Source organism: Ceratocystis lukuohia (assembly GCF_044167205.1).
Source record: "Ceratocystis lukuohia strain C4212 chromosome Unknown Supercontig7_pilon, whole genome shotgun sequence".
NCBI classification, from domain to species: Eukaryota; Fungi; Ascomycota; class Sordariomycetes; order Microascales; family Ceratocystidaceae; genus Ceratocystis; species Ceratocystis lukuohia.
The window spans coordinates 1,218,370-1,236,529 of NW_027263526.1; the positions used below are offsets into that span (position 1 = coordinate 1,218,370).

General features: G+C 50.4%; 4 protein-coding genes across 4 annotated transcripts; 3 read left to right on the forward strand and 1 right to left on the reverse strand.

Moving 5' to 3' along the window:
• Nucleotides 1-83: 83 nt before the first annotated feature.
• Nucleotides 84-1,625, reverse strand: HOO65_070241 (Cutinase protein palindrome-binding; the record flags this gene model as incomplete). Its single annotated transcript, XM_071005017.1, has 3 exons — nt 84-676; nt 734-1,556; nt 1,617-1,625. The coding sequence occupies 3 exons, from the start codon at nt 1,623-1,625 to the stop codon at nt 84-86; spliced, it is 1,425 nt and encodes a 474-aa protein (XP_070856959.1).
• A 5,531-nt stretch (nt 1,626-7,156) lies between these two features.
• HOO65_070242 (DNA repair protein RAD50) lies at nt 7,157-11,242 on the forward strand (the record flags this gene model as incomplete). Its single annotated transcript, XM_071004810.1, has 2 exons — nt 7,157-7,363; nt 7,547-11,242. 2 exons carry the CDS (start codon nt 7,157-7,159, stop codon nt 11,240-11,242), a joined length of 3,903 nt encoding a protein of 1,300 aa, XP_070856960.1.
• Nucleotides 11,243-12,954: 1,712 nt separating this feature from the next.
• Nucleotides 12,955-13,350, forward strand: HOO65_070243 (uncharacterized protein; the record flags this gene model as incomplete). Its single annotated transcript, XM_071001281.1, has 1 exon — nt 12,955-13,350. The coding sequence occupies one exon, from the start codon at nt 12,955-12,957 to the stop codon at nt 13,348-13,350; it is 396 nt and encodes a 131-aa protein (XP_070856961.1).
• A 345-nt stretch (nt 13,351-13,695) lies between these two features.
• HOO65_070244 (tRNA-dihydrouridinen 47 synthase NADP+) lies at nt 13,696-16,004 on the forward strand (the record flags this gene model as incomplete). The annotated part of the gene is made up of 2 exons (XM_071004912.1): nt 13,696-13,955; nt 14,012-16,004. The coding sequence occupies 2 exons, from the start codon at nt 13,696-13,698 to the stop codon at nt 16,002-16,004; spliced, it is 2,253 nt and encodes a 750-aa protein (XP_070856962.1).
• Nucleotides 16,005-18,160: the final 2,156 nt, after the last annotated feature.

The window sequence follows — 18,160 nt, forward strand, 5'->3', positions numbered from 1 at the left end:
TTTTCCATACTTGGACTTGTAGAGCTTAGATTGCCCGATTGTTGTTCCTCAACTCAGGTTCACTCTTTCTGACCGGCCATAGGCTATCCTGGCTTCCAACCTGAGCTCTTTTGTTGAATGTTGACGCCTGACTCACCGCGTCCATCTGGCCTGTTGATATCCGACCCTGGCTGTAGCATAGCTTTGAGTCCGCTAGTGCCACACCTTATGTTACCACCACGGGTGCCACGCTCTACCGCACTATCAGCCTCGTTGTTCTTACTACTATCAACACTATTGACGCCGCCACCGCTGTTGTTGCAACTACTTGCAAATGTCCTTTCTCTTTCAGCTGCAGCAGCTTTTTTCTCCTTCTTAGCCCAACGCAATCCACACGCATTGCACAACGTCTTTGGCCCTTTAGGGCCCTTGCGCCACTCGGGCGACTCAGTGATGCGACATTCAGTACATAGATATAGCTGCAACATCTTATTACGACGCTTTCTGTCTGTGTTGCGCTCGCTGTATGGAAGGGGACGATGGTAGGCTCGCTTAGCGGCCGGGGGGAGAGGAATTGCCAGGCGGTTTCCGCTGCGGTATATTGGCCCATAGTGGCCTGGCGAGCCGCTGGCTGGGTGAATTGGAGTTGCGCTGTTGTGGTGTAACGAGTGGTGGGCGGTGGCTGTGGTGGTTGTATCTGCGAAGGGTGAGTTAGCTGCTATGATCCTGATGTAACTGTAGGGATAATACGCACTTGGGAAAAGCTCCTGGTTGCTACTGTCAATCTCGCTGACGCAGTCAGCCCGAGTTTGAGTTAGCTTGGACTCGAAGCTCGTGACTTGGCCTGTGAGGCACACAATGGCAGCGTCGTGGCTGAAGGCTCCCTTGAACTCCACGGCTAGCAGTGACCCATTGCTGCAGCACAGCCGCGCAGACGCGCTCATTTCCCATGGGCTACTAACGAGCCGGGTGAACTCGCGATTAAAGTTCCATTGGTCTTCAGGATATACAAGCGATAGCAAAGATGCGCCTACGAGATCAGTGCTGTGGTAGCCGAGTGCCAACGCGCTATCGGGGGTTATGTAAGTCATATGCAATGATGGGCTGACAAGCATGCAAATGCCGGTTAGGCTGCCCTCGGATACTCGGGGCGTCAAGTATTCTTGTTTTGCCACGACGGCGGTAGCAGCGAAGGAGGAAGACGAGGATGAGGAAGAAGAGGAGGAAGAAGAGGATGATGAAGGGTTTGTGGCGGGGACTGGCTGGAAAGGATAGAGGCCTTGCTCGTCTTCGTTGTGTGGATATTCTGCAGATATGTTGGGAAGCGGCAAGTAGACCTCTGCAGGAGAAAGCGATGACGAGGCATGTGTATAGGCACGTGTGACGTATGTAGACCCCAGTGCTGGCGCGTCCGAAGAATTAAAAGGGGACTCGGCAAAGCGGCTGTCTTGTGCTGAGAAGCGATGGAGGTGGCTGGTCTGTGTAGAAGTCAAGAGCGTCTCATCGTGAAGAGAAATGGGACTGTCGTCTAGGTTACACAGGCCGGGAATATCATAGTTGAAGTCATCAGTAAGTATCTAGACTAGCGTTAGCGCAAGCAATGAGAGGACAGAAGATGGCAAAGAAACAGGACTTACATTCTCCATGGTGAAGTCAAGGCCATGCGCAAGTGTCATGGAGGCGGCAGAGCTACACTGAGACATTGGCGGTGGGATAAGATAGAGAAGAGGGCTTGGAGAAGAGGGAAAGAAAACTCGGAAGAAAGAAGACTCGGAAGAAGAGTCTGGATCACGACAGAAACACTGTTAAAGTCAAAAGAAAGACAGTGTTAGAACAATGTTGGAGTGGAGGGAAGAGGATAGAGGGAGACAGTGTTAAAACAGTGTCAAGACTACGAAGAAGGAAGAAATAAAGAAAGAAAAGGGAGAAAGAAGAAGGGGGAGAGGGAGAGGGAAAGGAAGAGGAAAAGTTACAAACACACTGCGAGTAGAGTCAAAACCCAGCCAGAGTTTGTGGAAGAGAGAGAGATATAGGCGGTAGAGCAAAAGGCTACAAGACCGGAAATAGATGGTGGTTATGAAAATGTAGAAACATCCTGGTTGGTGAGTAGAGGATGACCGTCCAAGGGGGAGGTTTATATACTCAATGGACTAGCTACGGGGGACTACGAGGGGCCTTGAGACATATGGAGAGACGGCCAGACGGCGAGCGAGAGCCATGAAAACTCTAGAGCAAGCCAAATCCAAAGCGGCTCGACGAAAGAGAGACAGACAGAGGGAGAGAGCGTCATCAGGAGCACAAAGAGCAGGAAGGCCATGCAAGAATACAGGCAGTGTGACGCAGCGACACGGCGACAACAGCAGGCTTTCAGACAACACAGCGAGGTTCCCTTTCGTCTTCCTTTTTCTTCTATTTGCTTTGCATGGGCTCGGCTTTACCTCCTTCTCTTCTTTTCACCTCCTCTTCCTCTCTCTTCCTCTGTCTAGATACATATATTATGCTCGGAGACAGGTCAGTTGTGTGCATCCCATCACACGACGCCCCCCCCCCGTCTAGCCCACCCTTCTTCTCACATCTCACATGCTGAATACGCCACTGGCCAGCTCATCTCAACGGGAACACACGTGGCTGTCCATCCAGCAGGACATTTGGCTGTCTTTGCCTGTCACGCCTAGCCTTCTTTCACTTGCTCGCTCACTCGCTCGCTCTCTTCATCTATTCCCTCAGGTTCCGTGTTTTCTGTCCTCTCTTTCATTTATTCCTCTCTGTGTGTCCCTGCGTCTGACTATGTCTTCGTCCCCGCCAACTAGGCCTCGCTGTTTTGCTGTTGTGGGAATGACGGTATCCTGCTCTTGTTGCACACTGCCACTAGCTGGTAAGCTTGGCTACCTTATCTGTGTTGTGCTGGGAATGACACGCGGCGCCTTGTTCTTCGCTGCTCTGCTCCTTATGCTTGTCCTCTTTCCGCTTGCTTCTCTTACGTCTTTTGTCTGCCTATTTGTTTTCCATCTCTCTTAGGCTCCCGCCCCTTCTTCACCCCTTCGTCAATGGACTGTGTCTATCTGCTTGCTTCACCTCGTCGTCATCTTACCATAGCACTAACCATAGAACTGCTGCCACAGACGTATGATCCCTTTAGGTGGCAGTACGAAGTGGAGCGAGCGGCCAGGCTGTCAGGCACTAAGGGAGAGTAGCCGGTTAGGCTAGTCACGTGTTATGCTGCGAGAGATGGCGAGACAGCAAGACAGCAAGACAGCAAGACAGATAGATAGAGAGACAGACATGGCGGGCTTAAGACAGAGGCTGCTCTTTTTTGAAAAAGGCAGCACAATGCCAACGCCACTGTGCAAGCTCGAGTGTACTTGGAAACACTGAAAGTACCCACACCACAAAACAGCCAATAGGCAATGAGCCACACCCCCCAACAGGCTACCCAACCAGCCCAGCCAACGAGGCCCAGAACCAAACGGTTACAAGTGAAGGGCCCATAGCCAACAGCCAGCAGCCAGTGCGAGCCTCGCGGTTTTGGAGACGGCTGGGCCGAAGCAAGCGTACTGAAACACGGAAGAAATCATGATGGCAACTTCTATACGTGCATGCCGTGAGTGTTGGGACATGGAAAGAAGTAAGAAGTAGCATCATAGGAAGTGATATGGATTGTTAGGCCGTGCTTGTGCCTAGCCAGGGTGCCTACAAGCAAACAGCAGCTTACGGAAACTCCGTGTTAGCTGGAAAAAAGAATCTGTCCTAGGACAGTAGATGGAGTAGGAAGGGGCAGACGACCACAGAAACGCAGAAACTCTCTCAAAAGAGAAATCAAAGGACAAAGAACCTTGGGAAGGTATGCTTGTGCATAGGCAAACCCCCTCAGGCGGTCTAGATGAGTTGGTGCCTTGCCTTGCCTTGCCTGGCCTGGCCAGGCCAAGCTAGGCTAGTCTAGACCCTGTACCAGAGGTAGAGACCACGCTGCGCTCTCTTTGGACAATGGAGATAAGAAAGACCCAAGGAAAGGAATGTTGCTGTCCTCCAACTGCAAGATGGAGGGCAAAGAAAAAGGACAAACAAGCAAGCAAGCAGGAAAGTGCAAGACAGAGAGGGGCACACCGTATACTTCATCGTCCCATGCGGCGGTTTGCTGGATTATCCCTGCTCCTGCTCTTACTCTTGCCTAATCTTCTCACTTGTCTTCTGCGAGTTCCTCTCTTAATGGCCTGGAAGCTGCACCTGATTCTTCCATTCCGTTCCATTCCTTGTGCTGTGTTGTTTGTGGCCTCGTGGTCGTGTGGTCTTGTATCTCCATCTCGAGACTGGCTAGCTCTTCTACTCCGCCTCTCTCTCTTGCTCTTTCTTCCTTTGTCCTCTGCTTCTTGGTTTTCTGCTTCTTGTATCTGAAACTCTTTGAAACCTGTTGAGACCCTTACACAAACAACCAAAGGCAAAACCCACCCACGTTGCGCTGCGTCGGTATCTGTTCCATTTGTTCCATATACCTGGCCAGTTGAATAGCTTGGTTGGCTTGACTTGGCTAACCAACTGACTGATTGTGTGCCGCTTTCCTGGCCCAGTCTGACCTGGCCTGATCTGGTAAAGCCTCCTCCACCCTCTTTCAATGCAGTGCCGAGACAGATTGTGGGCTAGAAGCAAGGGGAAGCGCCGTAGGATAAGCTAAAGTTAGGGATATACAATGCGGCTTGTGTTTCTTGTGGCAGTAGCCCAGTGCAGTGCGGCACCTCCTTGGGCGGAACTTCGTCTGAGCTAGGCCTCGTCTATCTCCTCTTGCCTCTTTTTGCCCCCCCAAGGCCCTGGCCTAGCATAGCCTGCTCTACTTTTCTCTGTCCCGTTCCATCCCGCCCTGCGCTGTCCTGTCCTTCTCAGTGACCCAATTCCTTTGTCGCCTCTGCCGCTGGCCTGGCCTTTGGGTCTGGGTCGGAGAATTTTGTCTCAAAGTTGGTGCGCTCTCGAGCAGCACGTCGCCGAGGCCCAAGCCAAACAGGACGAGAAGGTAGGAAGAGACTTGTAGCATGCCAGACGGGGGGGCGAGAGGAGAATACGAGCCAGCGGCAGATGACAAATATTCCTGTCTGCACCTATACGGACATCTGCACTCATATATTTTTTCCCTTTGTATCTTTTCCATTCTGCCTATCTTCTCTTCCTGTTTATTACATCCGCCCACGTTGTCAAATAAGCTTTCTGCAATATTTCAGCCCCCTTCAAGCCCTAGCCGGTTCCTTGTCCCTCGTCAGAGTCAGGCACTCGTGGACTGGACTCAACTCAACCTACACCGCTACAGCCTGCTCCAATGCCCGCCATCCTTCTCCCCCTTACCCTACGACGTAAGTCCCTCTATCTCATCCCTCGCTTCTCTAGGCCAGCCCAACAACGGAACCGAGACATGAAGGAATCTAAGGTTGTACTTGCAGCAGCCGGAAGCATTCCGACGCTTAGGCTCTGAAATAGAACAAGAAGCGGTAGGAAATGAATAGGAGATGCTTTGAATAGAACCCAACGACAAAACAGAAAATATAAAAGGAAGAAAAGACTAAGAAAAAAAGACTAGGAGAAAAAAAGCCCTAGGAAGATCTTTCGCTGTCGTTGTAGTAGCGACCTGATCTACATGCTAGTAACAAACTAGGATATCTCTGCACGTCGTGTACATGATATAATGCCCCTTTGGCTGGGAAGGCTACACAAGCTCCTAAACGACGAGACAAGTCCGCCCAAGAAGGACCAAGACAAAAATAAAAGAGGGGGGAAATGGAAGAAAGAAGAACAAAGAGTAGGCGGAGAGGGGGGGGGGGGGGAGCGGGTAGAGACACATAGATGCACAAAATGCACACACAAGAGCAGCACAGCACAGCACAGTATACACAGAGCCGGACAGGCATCTCACCAATCTATTCACGAGACGGACATGGGATGAGATTCTGCTCCCAGCCTTGTACAGAGACAAGGCAAGTGACAGCCACAGCATGAGGAGTCCCTCCCCCGCCTTCCTCTTCTACCTTCCTTCTTCTCGCCCCCCTCCTCTTGTCTCTTCCTTTGCATAGTCAGCTCGCTAAGCAAAGGCAAGAAACAAGTCCAAGAAACCCAAGGCCGCCAAGCAGTGCTCACAATAAGTACCCAAGCCCAGCGGGGAAAAAGAAAAAAAAGGGCACACCATGTTCCCTCGCTGCATGTCTGGTCCTTGTACTCGGGGCCAGCCTGGAAGGAAAAAAGCCATACATTTACGTACATTGGTATTGTGAAATACCACCCTGGCCTTGTTTTTTTTTTCCCACTGTGACCAATTAGAGCAAGTGAAGTAGGCAAAATGCCCGCTGGCCAAAAGACATTGTTCGGCCGAAAGCCAGCAGCCTCCCTTGCCTGTTGTCTTTCTACCTACGAAGAAGATGGCGATGGTGAATAGGAACCCAGGCCAGCCTGCCAGCTTGCGAGCCTATCCTACCCCCCTTAGCCCACTAGCCCAAGAAGAGGAAGAAAAAATCCCATTCCCATTCCTATGTAGCCTTCCTTCTTATGGGAAAACAGCCCGATGGTCCCCTCCAGCTTGGGCTTCTCCTAAAGCAGTCTTCGAAGTGCGGTGCTTTGCCAAAATGATTCCATACCAACCTTGTGACATCAAGTGTCACCAGAGCTAAGAAGAAGGAAAACTGCCCAATCGGCCAATCAGTACACCAACAACAGCAACAAAACGTAACCAAAACCTTGATACGTGCCTGTATATGTGCTGAAGTTGGAAGCCCAAGCCCGTTCCGTTGGTTACACAGGCCCCTCCCTTCCCTTCAATTGTGCAACAAGAAAGGAAAGCGAGAGAGACACTTGCTTCCTATTTTGTTTGCTCTTTTTTTTTACCTGTCTTCTTTCTCATGTTGCGCAAAGGTCACGTGCACTCGCTCCCTGGCAGCCCCCGCCCTGTTAGTCTAGCTAGGCAGGCACGCGCCTGAAAAAGTGGGACGCTGGCCTCTCGTCGCGTTTGCGCCTTAGGCTGTGAAGAGGTTATCGCCAACTGCGAGTAAGCCAGAGCTTCTAGACAGCTTCGTTGGTGCTGAGAGTTTTGGTATCGCCGTAGTAAGGCTGAATATTTCGTATCCTGATATACTAGTTAGCCTTTTTTTCTTCCCTCTCCGTTTTCTCATACCACGTCAACAATAGACCATTCCTTCAACGTTCCCACATGTCTAAGATCGATAAGCTCTCCATCCAGGGCATCCGCTCGTTCAGCCCTGCGAGTAGAGAAACGATTCAGTTCAACACCCCATTGACTCTTATCGTCGGCTACAATGGCTCGGGCAAGACCACCATTATTGAGTGCCTCAAGTATGCCACCACAGGCGAGCTGCCGCCCAACAGCAAAGGCGGTGCTTTCATACACGATCCCGATGTAAGTTCGTCCTTCTCGACTTTATCGAAAATACTATTATTTGCTTGCTACCACTCGGCTCACTGCAAGCGATCTCTTTCCGCCTTTGCTTGTTGTTTGTGCTTGTGCCTGTGCCACTAACATTGCCATCCCTGGCCCGTGCTCCCTCTCTAGTTGGCACAATCAAAAGAAATCCTCGCCCAGGTCAAATTATCCTTTAAATCAGCAAACGGCGCCAAGTATGTCGTCAATCGTAATCTCCAGCTTACTGTGAAAAAGGCCACTCGGTCAATGAAGACCCTGGAAGGCTCCTTGCTTGTCCTTAACAACGGCGAGCGAAGCGTTGTCTCTACCCGTGTAGCCCAACTCGACGAAGCTATCCCGTCATATCTCGGCGTTTCTCCTGCTGTCCTAGATTCTGTCATCTTTTGCCATCAAGACGAATCGCTTTGGCCTCTGAGCGAGCCATCAGCCTTGAAAAAACGCTTCGACGAAATCTTTGAAGCACAAAAGTACACTAAGGCCATTGACAACCTCAAGGCCCTGAGGAAGAAAAAAGGTGAGGATCTTCGTATCCTCAAACAGCGTGAGGAAAATGACAAGGTCAACAAAGAGCGTGGGGAAAAAGCCGAAAAGGAATCAAGAGAAATCCAGGCTCTGATCGAGGAAGACCGTGCCAAATGCAAGCGAATCACCGCTGAAATGCAAGAGACGAAGGACCGCATTCGCAAGCTTCGTGAGCAGTCAAGCGCCTTCCTCACGTTAATCTACGATCTCAGAGACAAGCGCAACCAACTTAAGTTCCGCGAGACGACAACTATCGAGCTCAAGGACATCTTGGATGAGCTTCCCGATGACGATGCTACTCTTGAAGCAGATCTCGCAAACTACGAAGAACGTATGCGCCGCCTTGAGCAGGAGGCCGATGCCAACCGTGCCCAGTGCTCCAAGCTTCAGGCTGACCTCGCTGCTGCACGAAGGGATCACTCAGCAAAACTGGCGGAACAGGGAAAACACCAGTCTGACAAGGAAAAGTACGAGCGTCAGCTACAAGCACGGTCGCAACTGATTCAAATAGCTGCCCAAGAACACGGCTTCATTGGTTACGATGACGACCATCTCAGCGAAAGCCAGGTCCTGTCCTTCACAGACAGGATTCAGCGGCTGTTGGCTGACAAGAAAAAAGACCTGGAGCGCGTGCAAAATCATGTGTCTCAGGAGGTTGAGAAAGCCCGCTCTGCTATTGGCGATCTAGAAAGAAAGCAGTCAAATTTAGATCATGACAAACACACAGCCAAACAGCGCATCGACAACATCGACCGTCAGAGCTTGAACCTCAACAACCGCGTCCGCAACCTAGATTATGAGGAGAGCTCTCTTGTTATGCTGGAAGGCCAGTCCCACGATGCGCAGGAACGACTAGAAAAAGCTCGTGCCCATCTTGCCGAGACAGACTATGACACTCGTATCAAGCATGAAAAGAATGTCCAGTCAGACCTGTCGTTTGAAAGCATGAAGCTGAATCGCGAACTAGTGGAGTGCTCTCGGCTTGCCCAGGATCGCGCCCAGCTTACCTTCCACAAAGACCAGATGGCCAAGCGCAAGCTGACTCTTGATTCTCTCAAGACCACCTGGAAAGACAAGTTAGACAACTTCCTACAGGCCGAGTGGACACCAGAAAATCTCGATTCATTGTATCAGACAGCAGTAGCCAAGCAGGAGGCCAGAGTTCGAGATGCAAAGGCTAAGCGAGACCAGGTTCTTGGCAACCAAACAAAGCTTGACGTGCGTCTCAAGGCGGCCCGCTCCAGTCTCGGCTCGACAGTTGCAGAGGCCGAAAAGTGCGAGAAGAAGGTAGCCAGTTACCTCAAAAGCATCAATGAAGAGTCGCTAGGTGCCAACGACTTTGATGGCGAACTTAGCCATTATGAGGAAAAGGTTGAGGACTGCAAAGCCGAGATTGGTTTGTGGGACGCCTTAGCCAAGTACTACACACAATGCCATAAGTATCTCAACACGAAGAATTCCTGCAAGCTCTGCGAGCGGCCATTTGATACTAGCCAGGGTGCTTTCCGTGCACGTATGGAAAAAAAGATTCGCGAGAAGCTAAACCCCAAAGAAAAAGAGGAATCCGAGGGAGAGCTGGCCGAGACCGTTAGAATTCTAGAAGAGCTCAAGAGTCTTCGCACTGACTACGAGACATTCAAACGTTTGCAAAATGAAATACCATCCCTGAAAAGCCAGGTTTCTATGCTAGAAGCCGAATATGAGCAACTGGAGACCGCCATCATGGATGTTAAGACAAGTTTAGTTGGGGATGACGAGCACCTAGGATCCATCAAGACATTGGGCAAGACTGTAACAACATTTGCACAAACCCTCAAGGAAATCGCCGAGTCGGAGTCTAGCATTAACAGGATTGAATCACAGCAATCGGCTAGCTCGGATGCTAGCAAGACGGCCGAGGAAATCAACACTCTTCTAAGTGAGTGTGATGCCAAGATACGTGCAGCCAAGGCCAAGGAAGATGACTTGCTGTCCGAAAAGCAGCGCTACCGCGATCAACTGAACACATGCGAAATGGAACTGAAGGATATCCAGGGCAAGCTGAGCCAGGCCAAAATGCAGCTTGAAATGAAGCTTGACTTGCAGAAGCAGATTAAGTCGCTCAAAGATGACCATACACAGCAACGGGAAGCCATTTCCAAGGCTGATCAAGAGCTAGAGGTTGTCAGCGCACAGCTACTAGAGGCCAAGTCATTCCTCGAAGAGATTTTGCGAGACGGAAAATTAAAAGAAAAGGCCATTATAGACGAGCGAGATGTAGTCATGGCGTCTATCAATGAGCTAAAGCCCATCGAGAACGACATTCAAGCGTACCTTGACGCTAGAGGGCCAGCCAATCTACAAATGAACCAAAAGTTGATTGCTTCATTGGAACAGCACATTTCCACCTTGGACGAAGAGATTGCGCAATTGACAGCCAAAGGAAATGCTCTGACAACAGAAATCGATAATGGCGATCGTCAAAAGAAGAATATTTCCGATAATCTCAACTATCGCAAGAACCTACATTTACTTGAAGTACTCGAGGAGGAGATTCGTGAACTTGAGGAATGCCACGCTACAGAAGACCATCGCGAGCTGGAAGACGAGGCCAATGCGCTTGAGAGCCACAACAGCAAGCTCCTTGCCGAGCGAGGCTCTGTCATGGGCATGATGAAGAGTCGTGATGACCAGTTGCGCAAGCTAATTGAGGTCTGGGATATGGAATACAAAGATGCGGCACACAAGTACCGTGAAGCACATATCAAGGTCGAGACTACAAAGGCGGCTATTGAAGACATGGGTCGGTACAGCGATGCACTAGACAAGGCCATCATGCAGTATCACGCAATGAAAATGCGGCAAGTCAATGAAACAGCCATTGACCTGTGGAAGAGCACGTACAAGGGTGATGACATAGACTATATCATGATCCGGTCAGATGCCGAGAGTGCTACAGGCCGACGCAACTACAACTATCGCGTAGTCATGAGCAAGCAGGGCACAGAAATGGATATGCGTGGGCGCTGCAGTGCGGGTCAAAAGGTGCTTGCCTCCATTATTATCCGACTGGCCCTGGCTGAGTCGTTTGGTGTCAACTGTGGCATCATTGCGTTGGACGAGCCGACGACGAATCTAGACACGGACAATATCAAGGCGCTAGCCCACAGCCTGCATGACCTAATCCAGCAGCGGCAAGCACAATCGAACTTCCAGCTGATCATCATCACGCACGACGAAGAGTTCCTGCGTGGCATGCGCTGTGGAGACTTTTGTGATGTGTTTTATCGGGTCAAGCGAGATGACCGGTCTAACAGTGTGATCATGAGGGAGAGCATTACAAATGTGATGTGAAGTGGGCGGGACAAGTTCAAAGAGATGCGGGATAAGGGGAGAGAGGGGGTGGTTTGGTTGGTGACAAAAAGACAAGAGTGGAATAAGAAGGGGAGGGAGGCCCATACAAAGGGAGGCGCCGAGACAGAAACAACGAGACAGACAAAATGAATGTGGTGGGCCGAGGAGTCGAGAAAGAAGCGGGGAACAATCAGGTGGGGCTGGCCAGTGGGTAGATTAGCAGACGGCCTGCCACACTACCACGCATCGTATACACCTTCCATCTCTTAAAACTGCCTTAATGGTCACCAATCACAACATCTCCTTCCTTGTTTGCACACAATAATAGGCTTGGCCAATGTGCAGATCTGTCTTCCCCTTTCCCCTTCCCTTTCTTTTTCTCTCTAGGGAAAGAAGTATTGAGCCCGTTTGGCTTCTGTTTGCTAGCCCCGCCTTGCTCTTGCCTTACACGCCGCTGCTCCGCTGGCTTAGCCTCGCAGCAGCCGCGATTCTACGTGTTTCCATGCCTGCCAGTTGCCCCTGCTAAATTACGCTGCATCTTTCTTCTCATCTACCCCATGGGCATATTTGTGGGTGAACCATCCCGTGTTTCGTTGGTTCTTTCCACATACGCTCTTTCCCGTTTCCAAAGCAGAAACCCGACAATCAAATCATCTAGCAGGCTTCGAAAAGACCAGCACAACAAGCGCAGCATCCACCTATCCCTGCACACTCACCTCCCTTCTCTAGAGGCATTTTTTTGCATGTCCTATTCCTGTGTGTTTTGTGTTTTAGACAAGCAAACGGTGGTGAATGGTAAATGTGTTTGTATGCGGGATTGGGAAATTGCTTTGCTTATGTAACTGTAAAACATGCAGACATCCGTTCGTTCCAAGGCTGTTCTTGCCTTAAATGGGTTATGCATACTCGAACTAGTCTTGGGGCTAATGTGCGCGTATATATGTACGCACATGCATGCCATAGTACTTACTGTACAACTCACATACTTTTATAAGCTCAAGCACAGGGTACAAAATACACCATTCGCATTGCTGGCCAGGCACTCGAGCCCCCCATACTAAGGACTCCCTTTACCTGCCCCGCGGTGGGAAGCACAATGCCGGCACGCTGCTGCCAGAGTTGTAGTTGTAGTTGGACAGGAATGACAACCCCATCCGCCGGCATTTCCTCTCCCCATTATAGCACAAAGCCATCTTGTGCACTCTTCCAACATCAGCGTTTTTTACCATCATTGCTAGGCTTGCGTTCTCTACTCATAGAGAGATTATGCCCTGCCTTTGCCCGCCAGTCATGTTGTATCATCATATCTGCTCGTCTGTGACCTCGTTTGAAGTGCACAGCACCAAGTTGTAGGCTGCCTATCAGATCCCGGCCACGCTTGTTTATTCCAAACCCAAACGCTGGCTGCCCTTGTGCATATCATATGGCAATGCAAGCCATGGCGTGAGTGTAGGAAATACTGGGCATCATACGTTGGATGATAGTTGATAGTTATGTGTTATGTGTATAAGATGACCTATCTCCGTCATCCTCTTTAAGCCGGACTTGTTCCAGCAAATTCAACACTCTACGCACAACTGACATTCGACACAACTCTCATTGCCATATCTGTTATATTTTTGAATCTGCCCAAGCCTTTGCCGGATCAGTCTCTTTTCCTTTATTTTCTCCTCCCCTTTTTCATCCTGTCTTCCCTAGTCCTTTCCATCATCATGTACGACATCCGCCCGGCAAGTAACCCTAACCCTCTCTATTCTAAAGAGAAGCAAAGTACCGGGTGCAAACCATCTTTCCGGCGCCGTCGCTCGTCATTTCCCTGCTCTTCATCCATTAACAGTGAGGAGTCCACAAAGTTTGGCCAGTACTTGGTCGACCTATACTGCAACTCCCAAAGCCCGTATCCCCATGGTCCTCAGATCTTTTACTCTTACCACGAATTCATGAATATTGATACGAGAGCCAAAATCCAACACAAGGCACAAGCCGCTTTTGATTACAGCCAAATACCACAAAGAAAGCCTCACTATACTGCTAACGACCCTCGCTCCTCTGTCGAGGCCACTGACTACTTTATGGACTGGGAACGTTATGTGAGAAAGGGTGCTTAGGGTTATGATTGAGGAGTTTACAACTTGTTGATTCCAGTTTCTCACAATTTGGTCCGAATTGGTTCGCATTATTGTTCTCACAGAACCTTTCTAATTTCTCTTTAAGATGGGCGTCTTCCACAAAAACAAAGCATCACATTAGTACCAAGTACTTCTCATCTATATTCCAACTAATATATGGGTACCATTCACCGGGAATCCCTTTTAATCCTCGGTGAAGCTCACCGAGAAAACTTTAATTGACCTTTTCTGTATAAAGACCGACTTCAACTTCTTGTTCTTATTATCCTTATCGTTATTTCTCTCTCATTCTTCATCCTATTTTCGTCCATACATACATATAAAATGGACGCTTCAGACCCAAAGGCTGTTGAAATTGTGGAGCCTACTGCTAAGCGCATTAGAACTGATGCGCCAAGCAACACCGACGAAGTTGCGACTTTTGCGCCTACACCTGTGCCTGTGTCGACTTCTGGCTCTGCAGATGCGGCTGTGAGCGAGGCTCCCAGAGCTCAAGATAAGCCCACTTCCACGCAAGACAGCACCCATGTCAACGGCCGTAGACAGGACCAGCGGGACTCTGGCGTTGCGCCCATCAAAGCTGAGTATGTGAGCGTGATTTGGCTTAACTAACCGATAGTCTACTAACACTGTATTCCAGGTACCTTTTGACAGGCGCCGATGCGTCTAGAGTCGCTGCCAGCGCCATTGACTATGATCTGGCTGAGGGACGCGAAGAAACCGGCGGTGGGGGTGACAACCGCTCCAATAACAACAAGAAGGGCAAAGACAAGCGCAAGAAACAGACTGGCCAAAACAACGACCGTTTCTTTGGCGCAACTGGCGATGCTAACCCGCTGTGCAATACGCGTGTTTTCAATTCCGAGTTTTCTCCTCGTGAGTGCCCCTTTGGCGAAAGTTGCAAGCGTGTGCACGATCTGCGCAAGTATCTCCAAGAGGACCGCCGCCCTGATCTAGAATCCTTTGGTGGATTGTGCCCCGTATTTGATACCTATGGCGAGTGCACCTCAGGCTGGAAATGTCGGTTCGTTAAGAGCCATAGCAAGGAAATAACCCATGAAGATGGTCGCAAAGAGCTCATCTTGCTCAAGAAGAATATCGACGGCACAATAGGCCCTGCTAATGCGTCTAACAACCACGAAACCGAGGGTGTGCAGCCCGGCTTGGTCAACATTGTCTCATCCAAGGACAAGATTGACTTGGCCCGCCGTCGTGTAGACATGGACGACATTGAAAAATATGTCAAGTGGATTGACAATGAGGGGAGACTTAACAACGAGTATCAAAACCGCCGCAAGAGGGAAGATGAGGCTGAAGTACAAAAAGACATGAGTGCACAGTACGTTGAACCGCCCATGTTGCCGTCGGAAAAGCGCCGTCTGTACTTTGCTGCCGAGACGCCTGTCGTGGCCCCCCTGACTACACAAGGCAATATGCCCTTTCGCCGGCTAGCTGTTGAACTGGGGGCCGAGTTTACGTACTCGGAGATGGCTCTTAGTCGACCTCTTGTGCAAGGAGTCAAGTCAGACTGGGCGTTGATGCGAGCACACGAGACCGAAGCGGCACCCCCACGTGTGAACCCCAACTATAAAAACATTGTCTTCGACTATGATAACAGTCGCGATATGCGCTTTGGCGCCCAAATTTCTGGAAACGCACCGTGGCAGGTGATTAAAGCAGCTTTTGCGCTTAACCGCTTCTGCGATCGTTTGCGTGTTATTGACCTCAACTGCGGCTGCCCTGTCGACTCTCAGTACCAGACAGGCTGCGGTGCCGCTCTGCTCGAGGCTCCTGCCAAGATTGAGCGCATGGTTCGTGGCATGAACGCCGTATCGGGCGAGATCCCCATCACGGCCAAAATCCGCACGGGTGTCAAGAGTAACCGCCCCGTGGCACCGCAGGTACTGACACGCTTGGCCTTTGGCGGCGCCGAACACCGGGAGAGACTGGGTGCACCCGGCTGCGCAGCCGTGACTCTACACGGCCGTAGCAGAGAGCAACGCTACCTTAAGCGTGCTGACTGGGGCTATATTGCCGAGTGCGGAGCTATTGTGGAAGACTATAATGCCCAAGTGGGGGCGTTGCAGGATACGATTCGAGAGCCGGATGAGCGCACACTGGCGAACTCCAAAGGTGGCCGGCTGTTTTTCCTGGGCAACGGCGATTGCTACTCCCATGAAGAATACTTCGACCACGTCAATAACGGTAAGGTTGACTCAGTCATGATTGGTCGTGGTGCACTAATCAAGCCATGGCTGTTTGAAGAGATTCGTACTGGCCAGTATCTTGACAAGTCAGCTACGGAGCGTCTTGGATACATTGAAAAGTTTGTCAAGTATGGTTTAGATGCGTGGGGCTCGGATGAGCATGGTGTTAACTACACGAGACGGTTCCTGCTAGAGTGGCTCAGTTTTACACAAAGATACATCCCTGTGGGGATTCTGGAAAGACTGCCACCCAGCCTCAACGATAGGCCACCCCCATTCAAAGGCAGAAACGAGCTTGAGACGCTGCTGGCCAGTGGTGATAGCCGCGACTGGATCAAAATTTCCGAGATGTTCCTGGGCCCAGCGCCGGAGACGTTCAGGTTTGTGCCAAAGCACAAGAGCCACGCGTATGAGGTTCAGGGCTAGATGTTGACTACAGATTGTACAAATTACATGAATAAATAACGGTATCGCTCTATGCATTCCATCCATCTTATTGAGTAACTTGGTGACATAAGCCTCTGTCTCTAGCGCTTTAGCGGCTCCTAAGTGCTTTAGCGATGATTATGCTCTGAGAAGCCCTAGAGCAGTTGAAGATTAGGACCGTACAGTGTCTGTCAGCGCCCATTACCTACCTACCCCTGCTACAGATTACTAGGCTTGACTATGCCCCACTTTTACTTTTCGCACCACTAGCCAGCCTTGTGGATTTAGAGAACTTCGTCATATCACCCAGCAATCAATCAAGACAGAAGCAGCATCAGCACTGTTTGCTTGCTTAACCCCCTCCTTAGCCTGCACTGAGTGACTCCAACAAGGAAAAAATTGGTCCCTTCTTGCTATATATCTAGTTCATTTGGCGTCCCTTCTTCATCCCCAGACGCCCTTCCTTTGTCGTATTCCAAGCACCTATCATCATGTCAGCACCAACACCACCCAAAACTACGGTAGCCGATGCTCAACAAGAAACGCTGCGCAAACTTGCAACAGGCCAGAATCTCAAGCCGTAAGTACTTTATATCCCTAGCGCAATGGCTTGCGACTTGAGTGTACTAATAGCTGTGTAGGGGCGACTGCTTTTCTTCCGCCCAAGAATGGGTTGTCTTCCGCGACAAGCTCTTTGAGCGCATCGTTAGCGTAAGCCCCCCCTCCCCCACCTCTATATATCTTCTTTGCTTCGCTTTCTCAGTGTTATCTTTCGCTGCCATGTAGTCGCTACTAACACCACGTTTGCAGACCGCCTTAGAAGAATTCACAGTGCCGATTCTCACAGGCGATAAAATCCCTGTACGAGACATCTTCCCCTCTACATCCGATCCCGCCCCGTCAGCCGAGTCCGACAATTCCAAGAACGAAACCCCAAACACAGTCTCCGAGCCACACCCATTTGCCAACTCGACTCATTTGCTTCCTGTGCCAATAATTTCCCAGCTTGAAGAGATCCGCGATGTCCTCCACAGCTTCGAAGACGAGCCACCACACACATGCCAGCGCCTAGCAGAGCTCCTTCTTGAGCCACGTCGTCACCATAATCACCTAGTACCATGGCTGCATGCTCTAGATCGCGTTCTCCATGTGACTTCAGGCATTAGCATGTATCCCCTGCCTCCTGTTGTTCCGGTTTCATATGGTACAGGCACCAATGGGGTTGGCGGCAGTGGTGATGCAAGTGCACTGCATTCATGGGGGAACCCCGCACAAACTATTAGCCCAGGCTCTGATGATGCGCTAGGAGGCGCACTCTTAACGCCGATTCCATGGCTTGTCGATAATTCTGATGAGGATGCTGACGGTGATGGCGACGTTGATATGGATGCGATAGCGGCTACAGCAGCGGGTGGGTCTGTAGGTGGCCCTGAACTACGCAGACAGAGCACAATGACTATCGAGGGGCCAAATGGCATGGGAAGCATTGAAACAGTTACGATAAGCTTGAATGGCGTTTCTTCAATGACAAACAGCCATACCAGTGCAGAAGGGCCCAAGCCCTCTACCTCCTCGAAAGAGGGAAGCGACGAAATAGATACCCAAGATCGAGACCAAGACAACAAAAGCGAGGAAAAGGGTGAGGGGGACAGTGAAAGCGAAAGCAAAATCAAAGTTGACCAAGAAACCGAGCACACACACACACCACCAAAGGACTCCGCTATCACTGACTTCAAGTCACAAGTGGGAGACGCCAGCCCACCCTTCGATTCCCAGGACGGGCAGCCAAAATCCGACTATAAACGCTGGCTAGCCCGTAAATTTGACGAGGACGATGCGGAAAGCAATGCGCTGGAGGACGATGAGATTGACGATGTGGAAACGGGCTCCAAGAGAGGGGCAGAAGAAGATGGAGCTCAAATCAGTTTTGCGGCTAAGAAGGTCAAGGCTGAGACCCAAACCAGCCCTAGGCCCGACACCAGTTCAAAGCCTGTAACTGAAGATCGCCCTGATAGCGAGAGCATATCAGATGCTAGACGTGAGCAGGCTGCTTAGTAGGAAAAGCACGCTCGCTACTGGCGTTCAAAGCATAGGTCGAGAAGATGTTGAAAAGCGTTGCTAGGGTTGTTATGATACATTAGGGTTATATATGAAGA